Raw genomic sequence first — 27320 nt, 5'->3', positions numbered from 1 at the left:
CAGTGCTAACCGCTGAGCTAACTGTGCCACCTACTAAAATACCTCTGAAAGCTTGACCGCTGTCTGCTTTAAGCTTTTCTGTGCTTCCGCTGGATCGGAGGACCGAACAAAAAAAAAAAAAGAGGAAGCCTTTATTTGTCAAGGTGAAAACACCTTCAAATATCTGGGCATTTTACCAAAGCTCGTGAAAACACCTTCCTGTTTTGTAGCAGTCATTGCAAAGCTCGCTATCATTCATGAAAAGAAACCTGATCTCAAGTCTTCACTAAGCAATCACTTTAATAACGATAAATAACAGGGTTTATTATCAAATATATATTTTAAGAACATTTGCACAGAATAAAAATACTTGATTATCATGGCACTAGCATCATAGATTTCTTTCTTTTTTTTTTTTTTTTTTTGCACTTTTATGGCTCTCACTTGATTTAATTTGGTGCTAAAAAAACCCCCAAATGATTAGGTCCTGGTGTTACACTGAGGGTTTACAGTACTTGTAATTATATATTAAAATTATTCATATAATTAGGAGTAGCAAAACTCTATGCCAGGTGTTAAAACAACCCTGCAGAGGGATTGCAAATGGAAACTATTTTAATGGAAAAAAAGAAGAATTCTATTCACCCGTCAGATTTGTTAACTAGACTATCAAAAATTCTACCTTGTTCTCCAAATTACCTCAAATGATACATATTTGTGTTTGATGGCAGTAACTGTGACTGCAGTAGATGTAAATCAGTCAGCTTAGAAATGTTCTTCCTGGGAAAACTGGACTGATTACCCAGGAAGCCACAGACATCAAGCTCAACAACAGGCTTTGCTACACTTTAGGGCCAAAATAACAAAGCCCACTTTGCATGGCCACTAGATCTTGGCCTCTTCTGCACTGGCAGGTACACAACTGCCACTTCAGCGTCCTGTGAAACGTCATGCAGATCTGTAGACTGAAACACATAGGAGTGATGCCAGAGAGTGAGGGTCGTCCGTTTATTTGCAGCCTTTAAGGATTTTTGCAAAAAAGCTTCCCTGTAACATTGCTCCACATTCCCTGCTTATTCTCTTACCACTTTCTCTTCTCTTTATAATCCTACAGCGACATAAAAACAAAGCCTTGAATCTGTCCACAGCCTCAGAAGCCCTCTTGCATTTCATTTCTAACCGGGAGGCCACTTTCATGAGGACAAGCTCAAGGCTTCACATTGTCCTTGTGCTTCATTAGAACATATTACAGTCATAATAATAATCTCCTCAGTACAGGTTAACTTTGATAACAACACACTCTGCTAGAATACAAAAGGTATCTCAGTGCCAAGAAAAGACTCCAGAGAGGAAAACGTTCACCCAGATCCCTTTGTGAGACATAATTCAGAGCAGTCTTGACTATACACATGAAACCACTGGACTAAACTCAGCCTAATCTGACAGTTTAAAGCAGTAATGACAAGTGATGAGAATAATGGCATTAAAATAAATTTTGTTACTAACGGAGTGATTTTTTATTGGAATGGGTAATCAAACAAATTATTTTATCCAGCATTACTATAGTTTGGCACGCTTTTAGCTTGGTTTTTTTCTCCTCCAGCTGTTATAACAAAGGGGCGGAGCATCAAGTTTGTGTGCAGAGAGCAGGAACCATATTGGTGCAAAGCGCATCAGGTGACGATCGTACCACAAAATTTCATTACGCTCAGAGTGTAATAGTGCTGATTTCACCTCTACAACTTTTTGGCTCTGAGGTGACCGAAAACAGATCTTTTTTTTATGAGCTAAAGATGGCATGGTCCCCCAAGGTCGAGCAAGATGAAACGGTAATGGCGGTCACCGTACGGCCTATGAAGCTGTCTTCCTCTGACCGGGAGCTTAGAGAATGAAACAGTGGCATGAGTGCTGCTGATTGGCTGAGGAAGACAAATATTGTCATAGTTAACCAACCAGAGGCAGACCTGGGCAGATGTTCACACACAAACACCTCACTGAGCGCACACACACAACAGGGTAGTGCAGAGCAGACAGAGACACAGCCATGGAGAGCCCTGATCATTCAAAGGCAGCTTTCAAATTGAAGTATAGACGTCTATTGACATAGTTCTGTTTAGTTTTTTGTTTTTTTTTTTACAAATGTAGAATTACTATCTACACTTACAAATTAAATTTGACTGGTCTGGACTGACTGCAATACTTGAACATTTTGATTAATGTAGTTTCCTGTTTGTAATTTATTCTGTCCAGTGTCCATTTATTTCATTAATCCTATGTTCTGTTTGATAGTGAATATTTGAACATATGTTCAAATTCTTTGACGTATCTATACATGTTCTTTTTTTCTTTCCGTAACACAAGTTACTTTGCTCTGTATTTTTTTATTTTTAAAATAGTCTAACTCACTTGCTTTTTTGAAGAAGTAACTACTAACTATAATTACTTTTTTAAAAGTAACTTGCAAAAAAAATGACGGACACATTCAATTTCAACTAAAAAGCCTTTTCCTATTATGTTGCATTCTGTCAGAATCGTAAAGAATCACTGGTCCTCAGTAGATCTCCTTGGAATACAACATAAAAAAACAAGTCTATACTTTACATGATATTTTCAACATGAAGCCTCCGGCCAGTGGTTTGACTTCCACATGACGCAAGCACAAACACTATTCTCCAAATTCATTTGATCATTAAGAAATTATACTACTTCCTACTGACTGGGTGGCCTTCTCGGAAGAACTTGAGAAACGTTCCGAGGGATCTTCTCCACCAGCACCTCATTCAGACCTTTCTCTGATCGCTGTGTGAATTTCATCAATAGCAGGAGCAGGGCCTTGGGGACAGATGCTGTACAACACTTGCGAGTTCCTGCAGGGTAAGAGGTCTGTCAAATGCCTCTCTCTGCTCAGGCCTAGCTCTGGGCAGTCACTGAAACAAATTCTCAGTACACCAGCTGTCACCATATAACGCAGCATATAAATCTTTTGCCAAATTTTTTCAGCAGAGCCTGCTTTGACACCACAGCTCTAAATGCCGGTCTCAGATGTAAAGGGTGTTTAAAGATAATGAGACACATCACTGAGAAGGAGTGTGGGGGGCGGTGGGTGGAGGGTGAAAGACCTACTTGATCTAGCTGACTCCAAACTAAGCAGGTCTTATCTATTCCCAGCCTTCCCGCCCCGCATTTTCAATAAATCCACAATGAAACTCAACCCTTCTGAAAGAGAACTAAAGTGTGTTGGGAGAGACGTAACAGCTCCGGACAGCAGCTGTGGAAAATGCGTCTTTCGGTTTTTGCAGCAAGTCTGCAGAAAAATTTCAGTGACAGTCATGTGGAAACGTCAAAAGTAAGAAAGAAAAGGGCAGCGGTGTGTGTTTGCGTGTCCGTGCATGTGTGTGTGTGTGTGTGTGTGTGTGTGTGTGTGTGTGTGTGTGTGTGTGTGTGTGTGTGTGTGCGCACATACTATATTTTGAAGTTGGGTCTATGCCAAACCCCAAGGCCATGGGAGTAGGAATATAGTCCAAGGGTACCAAGACCATCTCCTTTACAGCTGAAAGTGCATTCCTGTGTAGTGGACCAAACACTCACCAAGGCAAAGGTTGAGAAATTACACAACTACACACACAGAGACACACACACATGCACTGATAACAGAGGGGATGGTGATCATGGGGGAGGCTTAAGAGCTTCAAATTGCCCAAAATGGAAAGTGTGTTCTCTGCAGGAGATTGAGAGATAGAGAGCAAGGAAACCATGGGTATGCTATTTCTGGTCCACTGGGGTGATCTAAATCTGAGTGTGGATGGAAGCAAAGCCTCATGGGTAATGACCCTAAAAGCCGCCATCAAAAGGAGACACCCACTGTTTTTTTCTGAAATTATTGGTGGGGGCCAGAGACAGGTGCGACAAAGAGATAAGACTGGAAATAAAACATGAATGCCGAGGTCCTTTTTAAAAAAAAAAAAAAACAAAACACTGATTACAGACACACACACACGCACACACACACTTTATAAGGTCATACAAGCCAAGAAAGACTTTTAAATCCATAATCTTATTATCAGAAAGCAAAATGTGCTTCGTTAGTCCAAAGTCTGACACTTGGCTCACTATCAGTATGTAATTAAACTTTGTAACACTCACAGTATGGATGATTGATGACTGTTTGATTCATTAAGTGATTAAATGATTGTCTTAATGCTCCCTCCACAGAGCAGCATGTAATTAATAAAATGACACCGATGTTAGATTAATTAGAATTCAACTTAAAATAGGTTATAAATCAACCAGGAATAACAAGAAAGGTAGCAACCTCAAGGTGTGGTAATGAGACACTATTTTATGTGTGCTTCCTCCAACGGTCTTTATCCTAAATTCTCACTGTTGGTGTTTTGACTTTCCTGATTACTGTGATATAAACGTCATATTATATTTATAAAGCTACACTCTGTTCCAGTAGTACATTGGGGAAAATAGGTTTTTGTAACAGTATTAGACATTAATGCATCATATTGATCAGTGTGTCTTCTTCATTTCATCTTCCCCTTTTCCTTTTCCATTGCTACAATCTTCCCGCGATACCACCTCCAGCTGTCAATCAATGAACGCTGTGATCCAAGAATTGGGCATCGATGTGGAAAGAGTCGAGTCGCATCTTGGTTCCCCTTTGTTCTACTAGTTTCTGCAACTTGAGTTCCGAGTTGACATTTTTTCATTGATTTTTTCCGAAAACATGAAGTGTACTCCTGAGGTTTGTCAAAACTGACAACCGCTTCAGCCCTTACGATTAGAAACTGCCCCTCCAAAGATGTGTCAAAAGTCCCAACAACATTTTGTGGCCTCAAAAAAAAACTAAAGCTGCCACAGAGGATTTTTTTTTTATCCTAATTGAACATAACCACCATGGGGGAAATGTAACTTGAGTATTTTTGTGCATTTTTCCTCATGTCTGTGGTTTAATCCCCCAAACCGCTCTGTTCATGTCACTGAACCCTAAAGTGTTTCTACTGAAGGTGAAACACCTTGCATAGCAGCTTTCATGTGAATGTGAGGTGCTTTGAGACCACTAAAGTGGTGGAAATGAGTTAAATAAGTGAACTTCTTTCAATAATCATACATACATAAAATATAACGCTAGGATTGAACTAAATGAACTAACTTTAGACTTGCTGACTGATTCCTCTTTTGATCTTATTACATCAAACCACTCAGGTTCTTTCACCGCATGATACAGATATAATCATAATAATAAAAATGAATAGTTGTACTCATTGCTTTTGCTACATTATCCTCCTTCAGCCAGTGTGCCCCAGGCTTCACGTCAACGTTTCTCTAAAACAGAATGAGTCTGCTTCTTTTCAAACCATGAAAATATATTAATATGGACAGAAAATAACCAAGATACTCAAAGAATATGTGATCAGAATAGCAGTAAGCATGTCAACGCACCCAGCTGGAATTTGAATGAGGCTCCTTGACTTTGGAAGAAAAAATAGAAATGTTTCATGTTTCATTTCATCCTACCAGTAAGCAAGCCGAATACACCACAGAGAGTCTGATATATCTGCTGATAGAACGCTGATCAGAGGCTTATACTTCCAAAAAAGTTTCCAGAGTTTCATCAGCCACGCACATGCTCTGGTACAGGTCCTGGAATATGGTGCCACAGTGACGAATTACAGAAATGTAAAACATGGATGAAACAAGGCTGCAACAAAGACGCAGAGTGCTCAGTTCATCATCTAAGTTCCGTCTGCATTCGACAATTCACAGCATGACACACAACACGTATCTCTCAGAGCCACAGCCAACTTTTTCTATTTGTTCCATCCATCCATCTATGTTCTGTTTCCGTTTCACGAGGACCAGGGTTGTGGGGGAATCATATTTATATGCTAAAAAACAATTAGTGCAAAAGTACATCAGGTAGAAAGTCTTATATCCTCATCATGATGTCAAACTTAAATCTAAAAAATATATGAAGCAGTACCCACTTAATCAAAGCTGTTCATTAGAGAGTCTGTAACCAGGCTTTAAATCTTTATACACTGATGTTATGAAACCTATCGTAAAAAAGTCCTTGAAGTCCTTAATCATCCTCCTCAATCAGTCCAAGAAAAGTAAATAATGCAGTGGTGCATCCATTCATTCCTGCTAAGATTAGGTAGATTTTATGTAGAAGTGCTTTGCTAAGAGGCTAATTTTTGTCGAAAGTGGAAAGCCATGACAGTGAAGACTAACACCATGTGCCATTTATTCATCCATCATAAAATATATAGGAAAAGTGTCAAACTCTCCATAATTTCATGCATCTCATGATTTATAAGTGAGAATAGGCCGTCTTTCTCTCTTTATTTCAGCAATTATGTAATAAAGTCTTACCATTTAGTTTCAGTTTAAAACGTATCAAGCATTGTCATTACTTGCACCGAATATACAAATTTAGCAATTGTTTTATGTTGCACCTCCATTTCTTTTCATTACATCTATGATTGATATAAAGTCATCATTAGCAATTTTTATTTAACACGAATGAAAGAGGAAATTAAAAAAAAACATGGACACTTTCCCAATAAAGCTTCAGCATCAATTGGTAAAGACAAGCTGACACAGTTTAACTTACCTTCTGCAGAAACTATGATTAAAATATAGTTGCTGCTCATTAAAATTGTGAGGTTCTTGAAAAAGTTGCAGAAGACAGTGATGTGCTAACTTGACTGACTCTGCTGAAACGTTCTCCTATTGAGATGGTGGGAAATGTGACTTCTTTTACTTTAATTCTCCGTTCCAGGCTTATGTGTATTGAACAATTGAAAAAGAGTCACGATGAAGGCTCCTTTTAACCTCCATCCATCTGCTGTGTCATTCCCACCTCGCTGACATTCATCCAGGCCTAATTGCATCTTTGGTGCCTTCGTGTCTTTCGAGAATTTAGAAAATACCAGCCAGAGGCAAAGATTCACCCGAGACACATTCTGCAGCACATTCAAGTGTGTGTTTCTATTCATTTTTGATCAGCAGGTGTGAGCTGCGTGTTGATAAAGGCAAGCATTTACAGTGTGGGGCTGCAGCAAAAAAATGCGCGTTTCAAATGTGGGAATAGCAGCAAGGTGAGAGGAGGTGGAATCCCTGACAAATGTCTGCCTGAACACCGCGCTCAATAAAAAGTTGTAATTCCCACTCCCCATTTCTGTTTTCATAGAAACATTTGTCTTTCATCAACTTGTATTGAATATAGAGAACACGTCACCGTGCAAGCTGCAGGCACTGGGATAATGAAAAAAGAAAAATCTCAATCATTTAAAAACAATAAGGTGCAGCCCTACTTGTTTGTTAAATTCACAGATTTACAATACATAATGAAATAAATATTTTTCAAGCTGCAAATTTTTCTCCCATTCTCTCTATTTTTGTTCTTATTTATGTTTTTCCCCCCTTCATTTAAAATCAAATACATACCAGACTTCCCATATGTACAGAATAGACCGAACAGAACAGACTTTACTTCTAATGGTCGATATGTATCCACGATTGTGAGAGTTTTTCTGGAGACTTTTCTCAGCCCTGAGGGTACCAGAGGTTACAACCTCCAAAGATAAGCTGAGGGAAATGTCTCTATGAGTTTTCAGAATCAGAAAAAAAAAACTTTATTACCAGGTGGCTTAAAAAAAAAAAAAAGAGGATTGGAAATATGTTTGGGGAGGAGAATGGAGCAAAGTGTCTATGAAGGAAGAACAGTGAGCAAAGGATGGAGCTTTTTTTCTTGTGAAATGAGTGAATGAGTGAAAAGGGTCTATGTTACAGTGAAAACTTGAAAATTGACCCACAAATATTTCACTGCCTTGAGAACAGTAACCAACTGGACTGAACTGCTGATGGTGCTGGCAAAAAAATAAAAAAATAAAAAATAAATCACTCTTGGGAGGAGTGTAAGCAGAGTGAGGTTTGAGTCTAACCCCTGGATCCCACAGCACGCGTTTTTGGAGCGCTCGGCTGCGTCGCGCTGGACGCACCCGCTGTTCGGATAGCTCCAAACAGGAAAGAGAACTGAAACAACTTCTGTGTTTTCAAAATTAAAGAATTTGAAACGTTTACATTTTGGTCACTGTCAGAGATGTTCACTGAAGTATCTTTGTATAATCTTTAGTACTTATATTGTGCCAGGTTACAAGATATGGTTAGTCATATAGTTATACATCTATTTGTAACAATATTGTTTTATATATGCATTTTGTCATAAATAAAGCTCATTAAAAATATCCAAAAAACTGAAAATGTGCATATTTCGACATTTGAATACATTTTTGGAGTCAACAAAATAAGCATATGGTTTGTTTTCCATTTAGTGGGAATGTTTGTCCTCTTAATACACTACGTTTGTGCGCTCATTTTATTGTGAAAGGGTAATGGAGTTAACGCGAGATCTTGAACGTCTCACACATGCGCTTCACAATGTTTTTGGAGCTCTGTGACGGAGCAGAGCGCAGGAGAACGCATGCAGTGGGCGTTGACGCGCGCGCACACAAATGGACGTGAACGCGCAGCGGCGTACCGCAGGTAGACGTGTGCTGTGGGATCAGGGGGTAAGAAGTGGCGTTGTTGAGGGAAGTGCTGCTGTCAGCGAAGCAGCAACAGACTGCCGGTGAACTGAGAAGTCTAAAAAAAAAAAAAAAACAACTTCAGCAGGTCGTCAAAGTGAACGACAGCATGGATGGTGAGTGACTGAACTGTCACTCTGAAGTTGAGTGATCAGATCACTGTCCAGATAAGCCCAAGAATGACAGTCACAGCAAGGGGAAGGTGAGAATTATCTCAGACTGGAGGGTGTGAACTTTCTGAAGTAAGGGTCATCATCAGAGCGGCTGCTTCATCCAGTTCATGGTGCGGCTGCAGCTGGAGCTGACCCCTATTAACATCGGCAAAGGCAGGATGCATCATTGAGCAACTGCAAGGAAACACGCAAACACAAACACTCACATTCACGCCCTCCGGCTAGTTAGAGGCATCAATTAACCTCATATGCATGATATTAAGATTTTGATTCAAATTTGTTGTCATTACACATGCGTGTATATACATTAATGGAGAGTTAGGTTTGGACTGTGGGATCAAAAAAAAAAAAAAAAAAACTACCCAAAGGAACCAGCACACATACATTTAGAACAAACAAATGCCACACAGAAGGTCCCAGCCAAGTATTCGAACTAATGAGATTTTTGCTGTGATGTGAGAGTGCTAACCGCTACACACCTGTGCAGCCCCAGACTGCAATATAGACATTGCAAAGCTTGAGAACAGCATCGCTCGTCTCTCCATCAGGAGTCGATTGATGCAGTGATTATTAATTCTCAAACAAAATCCTCCAGTGGTCCAAGAATCCACCCAAGAGGTTCCACTTCAAAAGATTGAATCTTTTCAGAAAGGAACACTCAACCGGCTAAAGATTTGAGCAAAGCACAGAAACTCATGTGATTGAAAGTGAACATTTCACAAAGGTGTCTTTGCAGTTCCAGCAGGGTTTGGCAATGATCAGAGCCCCAAAAGAAAACTTAAAGCAGTAACAGCAAAAAGGAACAGTGTACAGAAGTGAGGATAGAGACGTGCAGAAAGTATCGGCCGTGAAAAAGAGAAGACTGGAAAGAAAGACGAGCATTTACACAACTATAGTTCAAAAGAAAAGGCATCATGCTTTCTTTTTCTGTTTCCACCTCAAAAGCCATTGTCAAAAAGTAGCGTCTCCAGTGGCTCCATGCACCGTTGTCGTGTAAACAGAAACCAACAACGCAGTGGAAGTTTTCCATTTTCACTTGAAAACATTGCATAAACCTGGCCTTAAACACACTCAAAGAGAGTGAAATGGATGGAGAGAAAGACAGAGAGAGGGGGGTTTTACAATGGAACAGTCACCACAACAATGACGGGAAATTGACTTTCTGTTATAGCTCTTAAATCTCATGAACTAACATGAAAAAATGTTATCGGCTATAAGCAGCTGCCGAGTTCATGCAGGCTAAAAACGTCTGCAGTAACAGCAATATATCAAGATTTCAATATGACCCGGAGAACCGAAGCTGTCAGTCTGATCCGCACTTTGTTGGAGTTCAGGAGTCTGCTGAAGGGACTGATGTAATTGGTTTCATGTCCCGGCTGATTCCGTAGCTTTTCAGACAGAATAATTTTCTCACTCCGCCAATCATTGAGCAGGCCAATAGCTCTCTGACAGACTGACAAAGCGATACAGCTCGTCTCCGGCCTGTTATGATCAAGCTCCTCAGCCATGATATTTCATGATAAAGGTAAAATCCTTCAACTTAAAATAGGGGAAAAGAAACTGGATTACAATGGGTCTTGAGTCTTTATCCTTTCATGCTTCTGCAGTAAATTGACCAAAAGATGAAAGACGTTCAGTGCTGTTCAGTGCAGTCTAAGTGTTTTAGATTCATTACACAACAAATGAAATATGAAATACTCTGATAATTAATGGCAGGTCATCAAAGTCAAATGTCCAGTGTCTTAAAATGTCAGATTAAATTATGAACTCGCTCAGAAACAAAAGCATGTTGGAGAGAAGTCAAACCTCTGAATTGCAGGTGATGATTAAATTTATCAGTTACTTGTGAGCATCGTGTTACTGATGCTTTTGCTGCTTTGACAGCAGGTTCCAGCCCCATTGTAGAGTGGCTCTGAGGACTTTTTTCCCTCCACTTAAGAAGAAATCATAAGTTCTTGACAGGTTTCAGCTCTGACTAATCGAACACAGACGGCTGTGGCTCAGTTGGTAGATCTGGATCTGGATCCGGTTCGACCCTCCATCAAGGTCTCTCCTCGTGTTGAAACAATACTGTTCAAACCACTGGACTTTAAGCGTGCTTCCTATAGCTGTTGTTGCCAATCGTGTTAGTACATGAATGACTGTGGAAAATCTTATCTTAAGGGCTTTTGACCAAACCACAGTATCTTTTACTCATTACTATTAGTCAATAAGACACGCCTGTCGTCTCTGGTTTAGCAATGGCTGAAAACTTGAATGTATATCAGTGTCTCCACCGCATTGAATCAACAGCTTGTCAAAGTGTTCAATGTTTTGTATTGAAACACAGTTTTCTATTTTCTTTGCTATCAAAAGACTTGTTAAAGAAAGGCTGACTAAAACATTGCAGGTTTTCATTTTTTTGTATGTGCCACATAATATTGATTTGTTTTTTTATGTGACTCCAAGCACAAAGACATAAGAAAATACTTCTACTCCTAGTGGTACTACTACTTTACCAGTTTGACAGTGTGAATACAACTGATGGAACAAAAGACAGAAAACAAGGCTCCACACTGAAGGAAAACATCAACAAACAACGAGGTGGAAGAGAGGGAGCGCTCCGACTGAGGGGAAGAGTGTTATCTTGCTGTCTCCCAAACTGAAGACACCCCTGCCAGATTGGGAGCTAGCAAACACACACACACACACACACACGCACGCACACGCAAAAACCTCAAAGCACCTGCCAAAGCATGGAAGAGGAAAAATGTGACTAATTACATCTTTTTCCAAACCATTGAAAGAGTAAATACCAAAGAAGAGACATGCATATTCATTGCGGGGCACAGCGGGATTGACTTGGCTGTTGAAAATCATCCAGAATGAGATTGTGAAGCAGAGAGAGAGAAAAAGCTTTTGACGCAACAAATTGATGATTAGTCGACGGACCGAATAGGAAGACAGACATGGACCAACAGACAGGTTCTGAGAAGCAGCGTGAACACCACACAGCAAGACTTATGAAAGCCGCCTGCTGCTTTCTCAGAGATGATGGGGCACTTTAAAGATCACACATCCACTTTAATAAGCTGTGCAGTCACGAAACTTTAGCAGTAATAATTAACATGTCACTGTGGTTTTATTAAAATGGAAAAGGACCGCGGTGTCGGAACGTGACGTCATCTGCTATTTAAAGACATGAAGTCGGAACGTGTTTCCACTGATCCAGACTTTTTTTTCGTGACTCTGTGGGTTGACTGTTCAATTAGTACATCACGAATGAGTTCTTCAATGAGACTTTGGAAACTCTGCAAAAACTGGCAACATTGTTTTAGAAACTTCTCTTTTTATCCATTTGTGCATTAGTGCTATAGCTGCATTCATTTCTATCAGTGCAATGGAGACATGTGTTGTCTCACGGTCACACTTTATTGATTAATAAAAAAATATTACAAGACTAATCACCTTATCTCTGACTAATGATCACATCTTTGCATCGTCATCTGCAGTGACATGCCAATAAGTTCACTGACTGTAAAATATAGCAGACATACCCTGGGTGCTAATTATCATATTCTAAACTTTGTACAAATGTATTAATGTCATATATTCAATGGCAAGGAAGAAGTGTTTATGGCTTAGCCACGTTCTTTCTCATTTTAACATCAATGTAAAATTCATGTGCCGGAGGAATTAAACAGATTCATGTGAGAATTAATCAGAGTTATCAACTCAAGCCATGGCTGTTGTTGTTTTTTTTTTTTTTTTTTGCATTTATGCATGATCAAATTAGGATCTATATCCATTCATTCATTCACTCAGCTGTCTCTCTATGAATGGCAGTTTACTGTGTTCAGGTATTTAGGGTCACCTGATGCATATCTTATATACGTATATGTTTATGAGTTTTGCCTCACAGCATCCTCAATCATCCAGGTTATGATTATTATCGTTCTGCCTTCAAGGCTTCAAATACCTTCAAAACATATTCGTGGCCATAATAGGGTCTTTTTCCTGTGTTAAATGTTCATGTGGAACTTTTGCACCTGCTTACCTGCAACATCTGTCTAGCTTGGAACTACAATATGGTCTGTGAGTATATCAAACAATAAAATGTAGCATATAAGTGACCAAGTGTCTTGTTCATTTACACAATTAATGGAGATTGTACAGTAAATGTATGCCCAACAATGTTAATAATCGTACTGTGTTACCTTTGGAACAGACATGTTCAAACAATATTTACTTAATACACTTACATTAGGAATACTTCAGTGTTTGCTCTTTAAAGCACTGGCAAATTACTTCATATCTGCAAGCATTATCTGCTCGCATCACATTTTTTGCAATCAAAAAACATTTTTTTTCTTGCATATGATGCAATCTAAACTAAGAAAAAATGCTGTGATCACGAAAATAGACTTCAAAATGATTTCCTCAATAATAGTTTCGTTAGATGTTCATCTAACTGAAAATCTACCACCGTCTTTTGAAAAAAAATATGTAAATAACGGGATGCATTCATGCTCTGATGATAATTTGTGGATCTTCATTACACAGCAGGGAGACGAAATAATGAAAGCTGCTGAAAGGAAACAACCTGTGCATGACAGGCTAAAACAGCAGGTTGTTTATGGTGACTGCTCCCAGCACTGGTGAAATATACCCCTGGGTGAGCTTCTCAACTTGTGAAACTCATAGATGCATCGAAATACGCCCTCCGACAACTGCCACGGAAAAAATGAAACCAGATAGAAAGTCATCTGAACTGTGGACCGATCCTTTGAGGCACGAAGCAGACATCGAGACAGACACACACATGCACGCACACTCATGCATAGATTCAGCCAGTTATTATCTGTTGTCTTTGCACATGTCGCTTCTATTAGCCTGTGTCACGATAAGACATGCTATTAGTGTCAGTTTCCCCATGAAGTACGCAGTGATGGTACACAGGCTGTGGAGCAGATGAGCATTTTAATAGATAATGCTCTTATGTACATATTGAAGCTTCAATTAGAGCTGTCACCCTGGTGTCATGGAGTGTTGATACAGGGTATGTTTGAAAATCGTATTACATGTTTAAAAATGTGTCTGCTGAACACCCATTTGCAGTGGAATCTTGTCATTTGAACAACACTTCTATCCAGGAACAATAATTTAAGCTTACAGTTTCTATGACTGTGTATTTATATACAATTTGAGTGTGCAACATGCAATTTTCAATACCCTCCTCTGTGGAAAATCCTGTGTCATGTAAGAATGAAATCATTTGCACACATTACACTCAGTGTTCTCAATCCCAACTGATTTCACGTATTAAGGCAATGAATTTGCAACAGTGCATTCTTCACATTTCCTGATTTATTTTGTACAAAAATAGCATATAAATCCGGAATGTAAAGGAACAAAAAAAATAAAGGTTTTTTTGTGAAAAATGAAGATATATAAGTTTCAACGTATTTTCCCATCTCGTTTTCACTTTCAAAGGTCTGCAAGATGTCCTGCCCGAGTTCCTGCGTGGGCGTTTTGTGGAAGCAGCCCTCAGCTATGTGGCATGCAACTCAGAGGGTGAGCTGCTCTGCAGGAACAATGACTGCTGGTGCCGGTGCGCTCCCCGCTTCCCAGAATGCAACTGTCCCTTTGCTGACATCAAGGTCATGGAGGAGAACCTGGACAAGAGCAAAGAAGCTTGGAACAGCTTCAACCAAGAGTTCATGGAGTCAGGTATGCGCTGCAGTGGTTTTTGGGCTTTTCCTGGCATTGAGCTTGAAAAAAACTGTTCAGGGTCTGACAAGAGTGCATGTGGTCGGCTTGGTAATCATTTCTTCTTCATAATATTGATGACAGTCTGATTAAGGTCCTAAAGGCAACTTTTTGAAAACAATTCCTGAGGTGGAACTTTCTGAAAATACTCTTTTCTGGTACACCACTGCTGGCAATGTGTGCCATCGAGAGTCACCAATATCACCAACGAAACCCCGTCACCCGTCACCCTGATGTTGTGGACTTCCAATTGTAAATGTTTATAGCGTATTATTCTCTGCACACGTGTGTGTGTGTGTGCTTTCATCACAAAAATAACCAACAGTGCCATCTCCTAGCCTGACCGACTAACCACATTGTTTTAAGCGTTTCTGCTGTTTCCTTGTAAAGGGACGTCGTTTTTGAAACATATTTTATATATGCTAAATGTACTGAAACGAGAATGCAAAAACAAAACTGCATAAAACATGTTTAGGGGTGAAAAAAATGTATTGAACCACCATTCAATACATATATACTTTTTCTTTAGATTTTTACAAGGAAAAATGACAAACATCTGTTTCTGCAAATCACAAACTGAAAATGTTCCCCAAAAAAGTTTACTGGTTTTATTAACAACAGGTGTTCCTCACTGGAAAAATCCCATTGCTTTTAATTTTGCTTTTAATCAGTGAAGGAATAAGTTTGCTTTATAAGGTTGATTTAAAAAACAAAAAAAAAACCTCCTGCTGGCTCAGTGCTAAAGCTGCCTGTGGATGCTCTGACTGTGTTACAGTGAAATAAGAGAGATGGGCTTTGGACAGCTGCACACGGACTCTGTTGCATAAGTTTGTGCGGTTCCAGATGTAGCAGGTGGGATGGTGATGATTTATTGCTCCAAGCTGGACCCAGTTTATTCTCAATAACACTCTGTTTATACAGCATGTACCTGTGAAGTGTTTTTGTGACTATGTTCATAATAATTTGTGAAATGCGCTGACGGAGAGAAGTGATCATCTACCTGCGTTAAAACTGCTACAGCTTGATATGTGCACTTCAAACAACTTCAGCATGTTGTCTTTTTGACATTTGGTGTTGTAACAAACTTTATTTGTAGGTATTGTGAGTCTCCACAGGCTAAAACAATAATTGCTTTTACTTTAGGACCTTTATTCAATGTGTTTGACTTGCTTTAAAACACAAAATAGCTTAAATGTTTCTATTTTAACAGTTATTGTCTGATGTGTAGTGATTATGGAAACATTTACTTTAATTACTTTCACAGTAATTTAAGGCCCATGTGAGATCCTAAGATAATCTTTTCTAATCTTATATACCTCAAAACAATAAAACTTACGTCTCTCTAGCTGATCCGTACTGGGAAAAGTTAGTATCGGCTGTGTGTCAGCTACTGCGTGGGATTGCATTAAAATGGAGTGTCCAAAATGGAAAATATTGGTAATACATGTCACACTGGAAGAGGGCCATGAGTAGAGTTGCCAACCCTTCCTTGAAAAACGGAATCGTTCCGTATTTGGATGTAAAAGTGTGCGTTCCGTATTGAGCTGAAAAGGAACGCACTTTGTTCCGTATTTTTGTGAGAGTCAAAACGTGAGAAATGGAACTTGCGCTTTTTTTGAAAACTTACGGTAAATTGTTCACCGGCTCTCTGACGTTCTGTGACCAATGAGCTGACAGAGATGGCTCGACAACACAGAATCACTCTGATCTCATTGGTCAAAAAAAGACCGTTCCTCGTAGGCTACGGCAGTTCATTGGCCAGTAGTCAGTTTGGTCACAGAGCGCATGGGAAGAAGGAAATCAAAACATTACAGCAGCGCAGCAGGGCTTCCAGAGACATGTAAGTTTGTGCCGTTTACATATCGGATATATCATGTTTAGTTCATTGATTTGTGTCTGCTGCTGCAGACTGTGGAGTGTTTTCAGTTTAGAAACGGAACCTTGTTGGTTTTTTTGTTCAGAAGTTTTTTCAGTTTTGATTTTGCACTTTTTTAGTTGAAAATAAAAAAAAGAACATGTTAAAATCCAGAAGAGACAGCAGCTGTTTGATGTTATTTTGCACATTTAACAATAAAAATAGAATAGAATAGAATAGAATAGAATAGAATAGAATAGAAGACTTTATCAATCTCACAGTGGAGAAATTTACAGGTGTATAGGCTCATAGAACCCACAGCAGGATGCAAAACTAATGAATGGTGCAATAATTAACAAATGATAGTGCAAATCATACTAGGATTGATAATAGAAGCAAAAGACAATAAAGATTTAACTGTATGTACAACCTGAATCTTAAAAATATAACAGGATATATATATTATATACAATATATACAATACAATATGCAATATATGATGCAATATATAATTATACAGTATGATATATAATATGTACAATATGTTTTAGCGGAGTGAATGGATACAGCAGAGTGAATGGATGATAAAGTGTCGCTGAATTTCTTAAGGGGGGGGGTGCAGAATATTATAATGTCCAGGATTATTGCTCATATTCTACACAGTAGAACTGTACAGTCTGACAGCGGTGGGGATGAGAGACCTGTGGTAGCTCCTTCCTGCTCTGAGGGTCTCAGTCTCCTCTGAAGGAGCTGCTGAGCTGCTCTACCGTCCGGTGCAGTGGCTGAGAGCTGCTGTCCATGATGATGATGATGATACTTGAATGATAACTGTCTCACTGTAGGCCTCAAATACAAACAGATCAAGCTGATCATGAGTTATTGTAATCTTGCTACTGTAGGTGTAATGCAGTCGCCTAATGTGTTTTTATAGTCTGTAGTAGGTATAACTGTGGCAAAATGCTGTTATATATGTGTTTTTCACCCCCCAAAAACCCAGTTTTTTTCAGCTGCCCGCGAGAGGCGTTCCTTATTTCAATCTCTGGGAGTTGGCAACCCTAGCCATGAGGGAAGTACAAATACGACAATTGCTGATACTGGGTTATATGAGAATACGACTTTTGGGTCTATTAACAAAAGTGAAAGCTTTTCTGCCCTTTTATGAAACGCAAAAGATACTCTCCAGCTGTGTGACTCATTCCTGTTGAACTAAGCTGCCTTTAATAGTGGATCATTTCTAAAAGAAGATAAATAAGAATTCAATATTTCTTAACTCATTCACACTCTAAACCCACAAGACTTAGAATATTACTGAGCTGATTCAGACCAATTTTTTTTTTTTTCCGCTCACTCATCGAAACTGCAACCGAATTAGAAATAATGCAGCGTGTCTGTGAAGAGTCTTAGATCATCCCCATCATCTGATGAGGAAATGTATCATGAAGGCCTCACCAGTTCTTGCATCAGATGTGATGAAGCCTTACGGATAAGTGCTCAGACCATTTTCAGACTTCAAACAAGGTCAGCTGTGTTTGCGGTACATACAGTTGGAGAAATAATCTCGAATTCTGTTCGGTGAAATCCAGTCTCTGCGTTAACATCCGAATTGCCATACACCGAACAACCGATTCTCAGGAAGCCGCGTTTCTTTATCCAAACTATTCATCACAGAGAGCGAGACACAGGTGTGTGATGTGATGGCGCCAATGATGCAGAACCAGTCAGGCTTCACTTCCTAAATTGGCTTGGTTTTTTTTTTTTTTTTTTTTTTGGGGAGAGGGGGGTCTTTTCCTTTGCTACAGCACAACATATCACAAGCCCCTTTTTTTAATGACTTTGGAAGATGTAGGAAGGATTTAATTGGAGCCAGGTTTCTGGCAGCTTTTCATAAAGTTTGTGTGTGTGTGTGTTGTGTGTGTCTGCAGTGTTCAGGTGATTGTAAGCGAGCTGCCACTTATGTGTAAATTGCTTGGTGAGTGACATGAGGGAAGTAAACAGCATTTTCCTGCATTCTCTTGGCTTCATTTTGACAGCACCTGACTTTGCAAAGCTGCCGCGTATTAAATCCTTGTAAAGATGCACAGTGTTAAAGCAGAGGGAGGCATGTAATTGCGAGGCTTTTCTTGTTCGCTGACGTTATAGTTTTTGTCAGGAGCTTAACTTTGAGCTGTTTGTCATAAAAAAAATGAGGCCTTTAGTACTTTTAGAGGCTCGTGTGTTTGAGCAATGGGCTAAAAATATCAGCAGTGCCTCCTCAGTTGGCAGCACACACACACACACACACACACACACACACACACACACACACACACACACACACACACGCGCGCACACACGCACACACACACACACACACACACACACATGGATAGACAACAGACATGCATTTACTGTACAGCCACAGGCATGCCTCTATTCACTGGATCATCAAAGTTTTATCTAATTTTAGGGAACACACACTCTACTCACACATTCGCGCTGCTGCCTCACATGGGGCAAGAAGGGATGAAAAATGAATGCAGAAGATGAGAGGAGGGTAATCTACATAGCAAATATTGTTTGACTTTCAGAGCGCTGTGTTAGTATTCATTGTCTCTCCTTCCCTCTCGCTCGCTCTCTTCTTTCCATCTCTGCTCTCCTACTGAATCTTCCCTTCACACACATGCACATACACACACACACACACACACACACACACACTGTGGTTTGTAGCTTCTGGGGGTGCCTAGGAAGTTGGGCTGAATCGTGTCTGCTGGGATCGGCTGATAAATTTATTGTGGCGAGAGGAAAACAACTGGGAGGATGGTGTGTGTGATAGATTGTTCATGTGTGTGCCAGAGAGACAGAAGGAGGACAAGGGAGAGACTGAATCATTGTGTGTGTGAGAGGAGGAAAAAAAAAAAAAGGAGAATTATCCCCTCAAACCTTAGCCACTCACCATTTCAAAACCAAAGACTCAAAGCTAGCTTGATAGCACTCGAATACAAATCAGAGGAAGCCTCTGCTCGAAGGTTCTCCCTTCTCCTTTTTTACATAGATCTCAGCTTTCGTTTTTTGGAAGGCATAATGTCCTGGGAAGGTGTGAATAAGTTGCGTCAGGAACATCACACCTTTGGTTTTGTGAAATTGGAAAACACAGCCAGCTTCAAAGCTCACCACCAGATTCCCTAATACCTGGCTCTCCGCACTGTGTTTTCAAATTGCAGTGCCAAATTCACAATGCAGCGCTGCAATTTGCTTCTCCCCAGTCTCACGCTTTGACGTCCTCCAGGAGTCTCTTGGCTAAAATGAACACTGCTTAGTTCTGCTTTCCTACCATTTGTTGATGTGCAGTCTAAATTGATTGGAGACAATTTACATAGGAAAAAGTACAGTAATGTTCCACAAAGTAAGTCACCAGCTTGTTCTCCAAAAAATTTAATTAATTCCTGTTCAGGTAATGATTTTTTTTTTCTTTCCCAAAACAATCTGAATACTGACGATTGCGGAGATAGTTTCAAATGAATAAATGAAATGCTTCTTTCACGGGACAAAATGCTGCATTTACTGGATTGTGGATTAGAATAGATTTGGTTCCCTGCTGAGCATTTCTGGAAGCAAAGCAACATTTTTTTTTTGGCCGTCTCCAAATACATTCCAATTTGTGTGTTTACTTACAAAACAGCCAAGACTACAAGGTACTACATTCTACTATGGATTGGGCAGTCGCATTCAGTTAAAATGAAAATGACTCCTGTTAGCCTGCGCGTAGATTATTTTTGCGGGTTTGCACGGCTCGTTGGTGTAAGTAGTCCATAGTCTTCCAGTAACCTATGCTGGGTCTTCATCTTTGAGTCTGGAACACTGACTTTAGAAGATAATTAACTAAACCGAGCCAACACAGGTGACACAACACTACCCTGACACACAGGTAGAAGTGCCAACTTCAAGAGCCAATCTTATAATGGAAATTCTGCTCGGGGTGAGAATTAGCATATCAATTGCATGTTCCACCCAACAAGCAAGCCATTAAGCCGGATCTGTAGGATATTACCTCAGCCGGTGAGAGGAATGTGACTTCCCGACCGCCATACATGTTGCAGAGAGTGAGGAAAAGGGTATAACTAACAAATGAGGTCACTCATACATGAAACATAAGACGGAGCTTCTCAGTAATTAAGATTCAATTCCCTGCTCCGAGGGTGGGAAGGAGGCAGTGTTAACTCCCTACTGAGAGGAAGACAGCTGGAGGAAAAAGGAAAAATCCCACAGCAAAAGCGAGTCTTTCATATCCTGCTGTATTCCCCTCGTGTTGGAGAGAGCAGTGACTTACAGATTAGTTGTGAAGCATTATCAATCTTCAGGTGCTTCACGTAAAGAATTGAAAGAATCAGCTCGCGGTCATGTTCAGCATTTTAGTGGTGGAACTATGTAAGTGAGCCTCTTTGGGATTAATTGTGACCATTCTGAGAGTTTGTGCATCAGAATATGCTATTTCAGACACTAAGAAAAAGAAACTCCATACTTTACCCTTCTTTCTTTTACTCATTCTTATCAACTGCTCACATATTCTCTTTTCTTTGCGTGATATCTGTGGTTTTTAGCTGCTCTGCCAAACAAAAACAAAAGAACCTGCATGGATATTAGTGCATGCTTGTCTACAGGCTGTCTGTATCTCTTGGAACATGATGAAGGCAAATCACAGATGATGGCAGCTATTATTATGCATATCATCCACTTTCATAACTATTTACCATGTTTACATTCATGTCCTCCAAACAGTCGAACGAACAAACTTTCTGGCTACATTATAATTTCCTCTGTAACAAGAAGCTCGGCTTCAGATGCCGTGAAGTTGCTGGAGGTCTTGCCCTGTCTTTGTTTACAAGAACAAGCAGTGCTTTTGACTACCTGCAGGTTGCATAGTCCTGCTCATTAGTGCAGTATGCACTAACAATAAAACACTTTGTGTCAACAATGACCCGACGAAATCAGGCAACCATTTTAACAATGTCGCCGATGTGAGGAGCTGCTATATCTCATGCATCACTGCATCAAGTAAATTAAAGACACTGAGCAAGCAGAGCTCCCTTGAAATGGAAGAAGGTGATAATGCGACCAACAGCAGTCAGATCTAAAGGCAAAGTAAAACATTTTGATAACTGAACAGAAAGCACAGACTTGTACAGGCCCTTTCTGTATTATTATAGATGAGAAGTGAAAAGGTTGTTCACAATGGACACCTTCAGCTTCTTTAACAGCACGGCACAACAGCATCTGTAGGGAATCATATTTAAAAGACGACCGCACATCGATATACATAGTTTAATAAGCATAAAGCTCTTGTATAAGGACCGATGCAGGCCTTTGTGCTACATTTGAGTCTTCATGGCTCAATGTATGCCTTTGAGCCTGACACTTAAAGGAACCCTGCTTTTTAGACATGCTTTTCCATGCAGAAGGATCACTCTTTTGTACTGAAAATTACAAAGACAATTGTGTTTTATTTAAAAAAAAAAAAAAAGTTTTTAAATGTATTGGACAATTCAGAAGCATGAAGCTGTTTCAGTCTGTGTCCAATTATGCAGACTTTTTTTTTTTTCCAAATTTATTTGCTAGTTTCTGCCCTCAAAGAAGCCCCTAATAAATTTATGGGCACAACGTTTTGACAAAAAGAAAAAAAAAATTAAAGCAATCCATGACCAACTTTATTAAAAGTTACAGCCTCATTAAAATCTCATCCACAGGCAATGTATTTGAAAAACTGACATCTTGAGTGTCTGTGAGGACAAATTGAGGACTTTTAATGCGTTACTTTAAAATTTAACTGGAAACAACAATGAAAGATAACTTCTCTCATCATTGCAACATTCATCCATAAGTAAGGCGTAAAAAAAGAATTCAATTTTGTTTACATATGTGCTAAGTGGTTAAATTCAAATCATGAATATCACAGATGAAAGATCCTCGTTTTGATAGAGTGGATCGAAAGAAATAGTTAAAACCATAAACTCTCAGTCTGAATGTTTAAATATCATTTTTACAATTGATATCTTGTAATGCTATCTGGATCGTTTCCTACTGTCATTTTGTTGAGCAATATAAATCCTCTGTTTGTCTCTCTTCCTCGATTATGTTAATGAAAAAGCGCCCCTGTAAGCGAACAGGAATCTGTTTGATACTTGGTACCACCTACAAATAGTCCTGGCATGACTTCCACTCAGTGTTATCAGGACCCCACTGCTTTGAATCTCTGCCCATTTCCGCCTTTATTGCTGTCATAAAGCATTCTGTCTCTGGGTGTAGATGTACCACATGCACTTCCTGGATTTGTCAAAACAAGGAAGGATTTTTCTCTGTTAGTCGCAGAGATGAATTTCAGCTTGGCTGAAGATTTGGCAAGATTTCCCTGAACTTCTCTTTTCATTCCCCTCATTTATTTCACAGGAAGGATACATTTGGCACAAGCGGATTTTTTTCCCCCTTTGTTTTTCTTCCCTCTCTCACTGAGAATCTTTTTTTTCCCCTCTGTGTTTCTCTGCAGGAATCCTGAGCCAAATCTGTCTTCTAGCATTCTTTTGTTGTAGCTGTTGTTAGCGTTGCATATTGTAGTCAGTTTTTAGAATACACTCTGGAGTGAGGGTTTATTAGAGGGTAGTGTATTCATTTTACCACACTGTAGCACAAGAGCATTGTTGATGTTGAATTATACATGCTTTGATAAGTTCAGAATTATCACTTCAACGTGTATAAATAATTCAGATCATCTTGTAGTATCACTCACATGCCCTGTTCTTAAAAAAATATGCATGTAAGTTTATTTCTGTTTGGAATAGATAATACATTTTACCATGAATTATTTATCTATAGTTATTAATTTAAATCGCTAAAAATCAGACAATATAAAGAAACCACTTGGGAAACATCTTCTCAATTAAGACAGAATTATTGTCCCCCCAAGCAATGCCAAACATGTACTGTACAAAAAGTGCACTGTAAGCTACATATATAAACAGTACTGTGCAAAAGTATATGCCTGCAATAAAAGCAAATCCATCCTGTAATGCCAACAAAGAAAACATCTGGTCGGATCCAGACTTCCTCAACAGCAAAATACAATTTATACCTTAAAGTTGATCTCATTGAGTCTGATTTTCAGGCATGAAGTTGAAATCAGAGTCATACAAATGAAGATAAGGCCCTGAAAGAATCCTGATCCGAACATCATGGAGTCTGTTTGGAATTAATTAAGACAGAAGAATTTGAATTTATCCAACTTTCCTGCAGGACTCCTTCAAAGGCTGTTTGCAAGTTGTTTTATGTGCAAAGCATGGTCATGATATCAACCAAAATAATTATCACCACCTCGGGCTGGGAGATAAAATGATGATATTTATTGCGAAATGAAGTTTGTTCGATTGACATATGAAACATGGTTTCGTTTCAATAGATTGCATCCATCCATGCTCTGTCAGACAATACCAATAGTCAATGATAATGAGACAGTGAATCGGTCCTGTGGCTGGGCTCATCATCTTGTTATCATTGGCCATTCTCACCAATCACCTTCTTACAGACCATACGAATAGTCAATGATAATGATAGTTTTAGAATGTGTAAGAGTTTTCGAATGGGGCTGGGTGATATATTGAAATGTGCAAAATTTTGGCATTTCCCTAAAATTCTATTTTGGAAAAATTTAACATTATGTATTTCTGATTTTAGAATCTATGCTGATAATCAGTTAACCATGGATCCAACAAAAAGAAACTTCCCTGTTGCTCACAGTCCAGATGGAGCAGTACACAAAAAGCTACTGATTTTGGTGAAAGCTTGAGTCTCGGTTCAGATTAAAAAAAAGAATGGGCTTGACCTGGATCTAAGCTGACCCTTGCTGCAGAACCTTATTGACCTACAGGAATTAAGATCCACTCTCGATAACCGGGTTGGCACAGACTTATGATAAATAAGAGCTTAAAATGCAGCATCTTTGAATGGCCGGAGAAATTTTGTTGACAGGTGTCGCACCACTGTTGTGCTTATTTGTTTGCAGGGAAACCACTCGCGTCAATTGTAATAAAATACTTATTGAAAGAAAAAGAAAAAAACATATGCATTATCATACACACTGCATAATTACAGTAGACAGAGGCAAGAGAAAACGATCCACGCTGTCCCTGTACTTTGAAATATTGATGTCTTTGTCCCTTGGGATCTCAGGTTTAGTATCAGCTGTGAAAGGCTGAAAAGAGAATGGACACCTGGGGTTGGCTGCAGGCACATAATTGCTATTTTCAGGAAAAGTCCCTCTGCAATCTTCCTCAAACAAATGGCTGGTGGCAGGAAAAAATGTCTATTGAAAGCTGATGAGATATTCTGACCGAAGGCTGAGCAGCTATCACATTTAATCCACGGAGGTAGAGAAGTTACGGCTTTATTTTTATTGGAATTGACTGTCTTCCAGAATTTTTGCCACACTTGACAGGAAACTTGTATCTGCAAGTAGTATTCAGGTTGGGATGTCTACATGGGAAATATGGGGTCAATCCTTGTGTGTTTTGTCCTTTTATCTCAGTTTCAAAGATATGACAACGCACATTACTGTCAGCGCTCTGCTCGTCTCTGTCAGCATAGTTCAGTTCAGGACTCAGAGGACTTGTCCTTGCAGTATATTGTTGGGACTTACAACCATGACCAGTGGACTTTCTAGACAATTTATAGAAACAAACTACTAATGGTTTAAATCTAACTTCATCTCTAGAATTCCAGTTTTGATCCTCACAGTGACTTAAATCGTGATGAATCAGTGTTTAACCACAGTGCTGTATAACTGTAAGAGCATACACACGTCTTATCTTTATCTTTCCATGATTTTTGGGGACCAAGCATTAAAATCATACAATCATTTCTTGCAAATTTATTCTTACCTCAGCTGTAACTACCACTTGCGTCACCTTAACCATCACCCCAACCAGTCATAAAGCTCAGGCTCAGCTTGAAATATGTCCTCATTGAAAGTATTGATTTTTCCTATGGAAAGTTCCAGTGATGTGTGTGAAGAGATCGAGGGCTCCACTATATCATATGAAATAAGTATTTATCCACATATGAACACACAGAGAAATGCAGCTCCAATGGATGTCACGAAGGCCTTGCTGAATTGGTGGTTGTATCTCGCGTGGCCATCGTGATGTTATTCAGCATCCAAGTGGTAAAAGATTAGGTGTCCTCGCTTGCTAAGCTTGAACGACATGGCAGCCGTCAGAGATCACAAAGGAGCTCCAGCAATAACTCACAGAAAATGCAGATGAGTTGAAAGTTTTTTTAATATATAGGTTAGACGTTGGTGAATATTGGAATAATGCATTGCTTTTTTTTTTTTTTTTTTGGATTATGAAAGGTGCTATTATCAAAATGTGTTCATTCATGTTGCTTTGGAAAAATGGAACAGATTATCAAACTGAGTTTTTATACATATAACGAGTCACTATTTTGAGTCGCCTCTTTGGTAGATGTTTTTGTTGTGTCCTTCTGTCCCTATAATCAGCTGTTATCAGTCATCGTCAACTGGAAAACTGTGTTTTGGTCAAATGGCTTGACTTCACTAGTTTATGCAACATCTGCAGCCTTAAACACAGCGATGTTTGCTCTGCTCAATTAGTTGCAAATGTCTGTTACATGCAAGGAATCAGCGGTTTTCCCCCACAGATAATGCAAACATGCATGTTTATTCTAAAACAATGAGCATGAAAAATGTGGTCATACTGAAGTGGTGCATTTATTCAGTGTCACATACCGGGGAGGACTTAATGCTGACCCTTACTTTGACCTTCCCTGTTCTCTGAACCGCTGCTGTGGCTCACAGCCTACACACTGCCAGAGCAATAACACAAAATCTCAAGTTTTTCAGGGTGACTGTAAAAGCTGTAAAAATTATTATTCTGCCCACTAAATTTACAGAATTGCGAGTTAGTTTGAGGCTATTAAATGTGTGTGTCCTCCTTGTTGATGCTGGCGTTTTTTGTTTCATGCCAGAGCAGGATTGTGTGTGTGGATCAGCTTCACCTCACGTTGGCTCTACATATCTGGACTCCCAAGAAAAGAGTCTATTGAGAATTTCAGAGTAGCCAAATAAGATTTTTGCAGTCAGTGAGCAATCTGCTTGTAGGCAGCTGACAACACATCAATAGCTGTTTCCCCAGGCCTTTGGAGAGAATAGATACCTCATAGCTCTTAGCTGGTTCCGCATAATGTATTCACAACGAGTTCAGAAGGAACTGTTCATTGAGTTATTGGACTGACTTGGAATCTTGAAGATGTTTCACCCATTGCCCAAAGGCCCATCAATTCTGACTAGTCTGGGAGTTCAGAGTTTCTACCATGAATTCATTAGTCCTTCAGATAAATGACCTTTCTCCAGCAGTTTTCAAACCTTGGCCAGACTGATGGTTTGAGAGACAAGTGAAACAAGAAATCCAAGTCAAAATGGAAGAACCATCAGTGGACAGAGGAGCGGTCTGGAGACATTATTTGTCCCTGATTTACAATAGTCATTTGTTCCATTCCGAGATGACTGAACTGTTATTCAGAGAAACCAAATGTTTTTCTACTGGCTGGAGGAATCAAAACATATAACGACAAACTAATTAATCTAAAACAGATGTGAAACGTCTTCACAGCCTCAAGAAAACTTGTTGTCCTTCAACATAAGAATTGGATGCAGGATGACGCGGATGAAAACCTTACCAGGCCTAATAGCAAAACCCCTTAAAACTGGAGTGGCATCATTTTAAAGGACTGAGATCTCCTACAAAGAAAAACAGGTAAAAATAGTCAACACAGAGTGTATATGTACACTTTTATGGTACTTGCTGCAGATCTTCAATCACAAGTGGCCTGTTAATGCTTTCAGTTTTCTCTTGACCTTTCTTTGAGCACCTCCACTATCCGGCATTTATTGTTTGGCTACAATAGATACCACAATCTGCAGAT

At 39.4% G+C, this 27320-nt stretch overlaps 1 protein-coding gene across 2 annotated transcripts in view; it reads left to right on the top strand.

Moving 5' to 3' along the window:
- The window catches only part of brinp2 (bone morphogenetic protein/retinoic acid inducible neural-specific 2), a 189472-nt gene that overhangs the window by 135164 nt on the left and 26988 nt on the right, over positions 1–27320 (top strand). For both annotated transcript variants that reach the window (XM_030115651.1, XM_030115652.1), the window contains exon 6: positions 14222–14458. In XM_030115651.1, coding sequence (XP_029971511.1) covers positions 14222–14458 — 237 coding nt within the window. The remainder of the gene's footprint in view (positions 1–14221; positions 14459–27320) is intronic.

This window comes from Salarias fasciatus, chromosome 18 (assembly GCF_902148845.1).
Source record: "Salarias fasciatus chromosome 18, fSalaFa1.1, whole genome shotgun sequence".
NCBI classification, from domain to species: Eukaryota; Metazoa; Chordata; class Actinopteri; order Blenniiformes; family Blenniidae; genus Salarias; species Salarias fasciatus.
The sequence above is the reverse complement of the archived record's forward strand: the minus strand, read 5'-3'. Positions and strand labels throughout refer to the sequence as shown.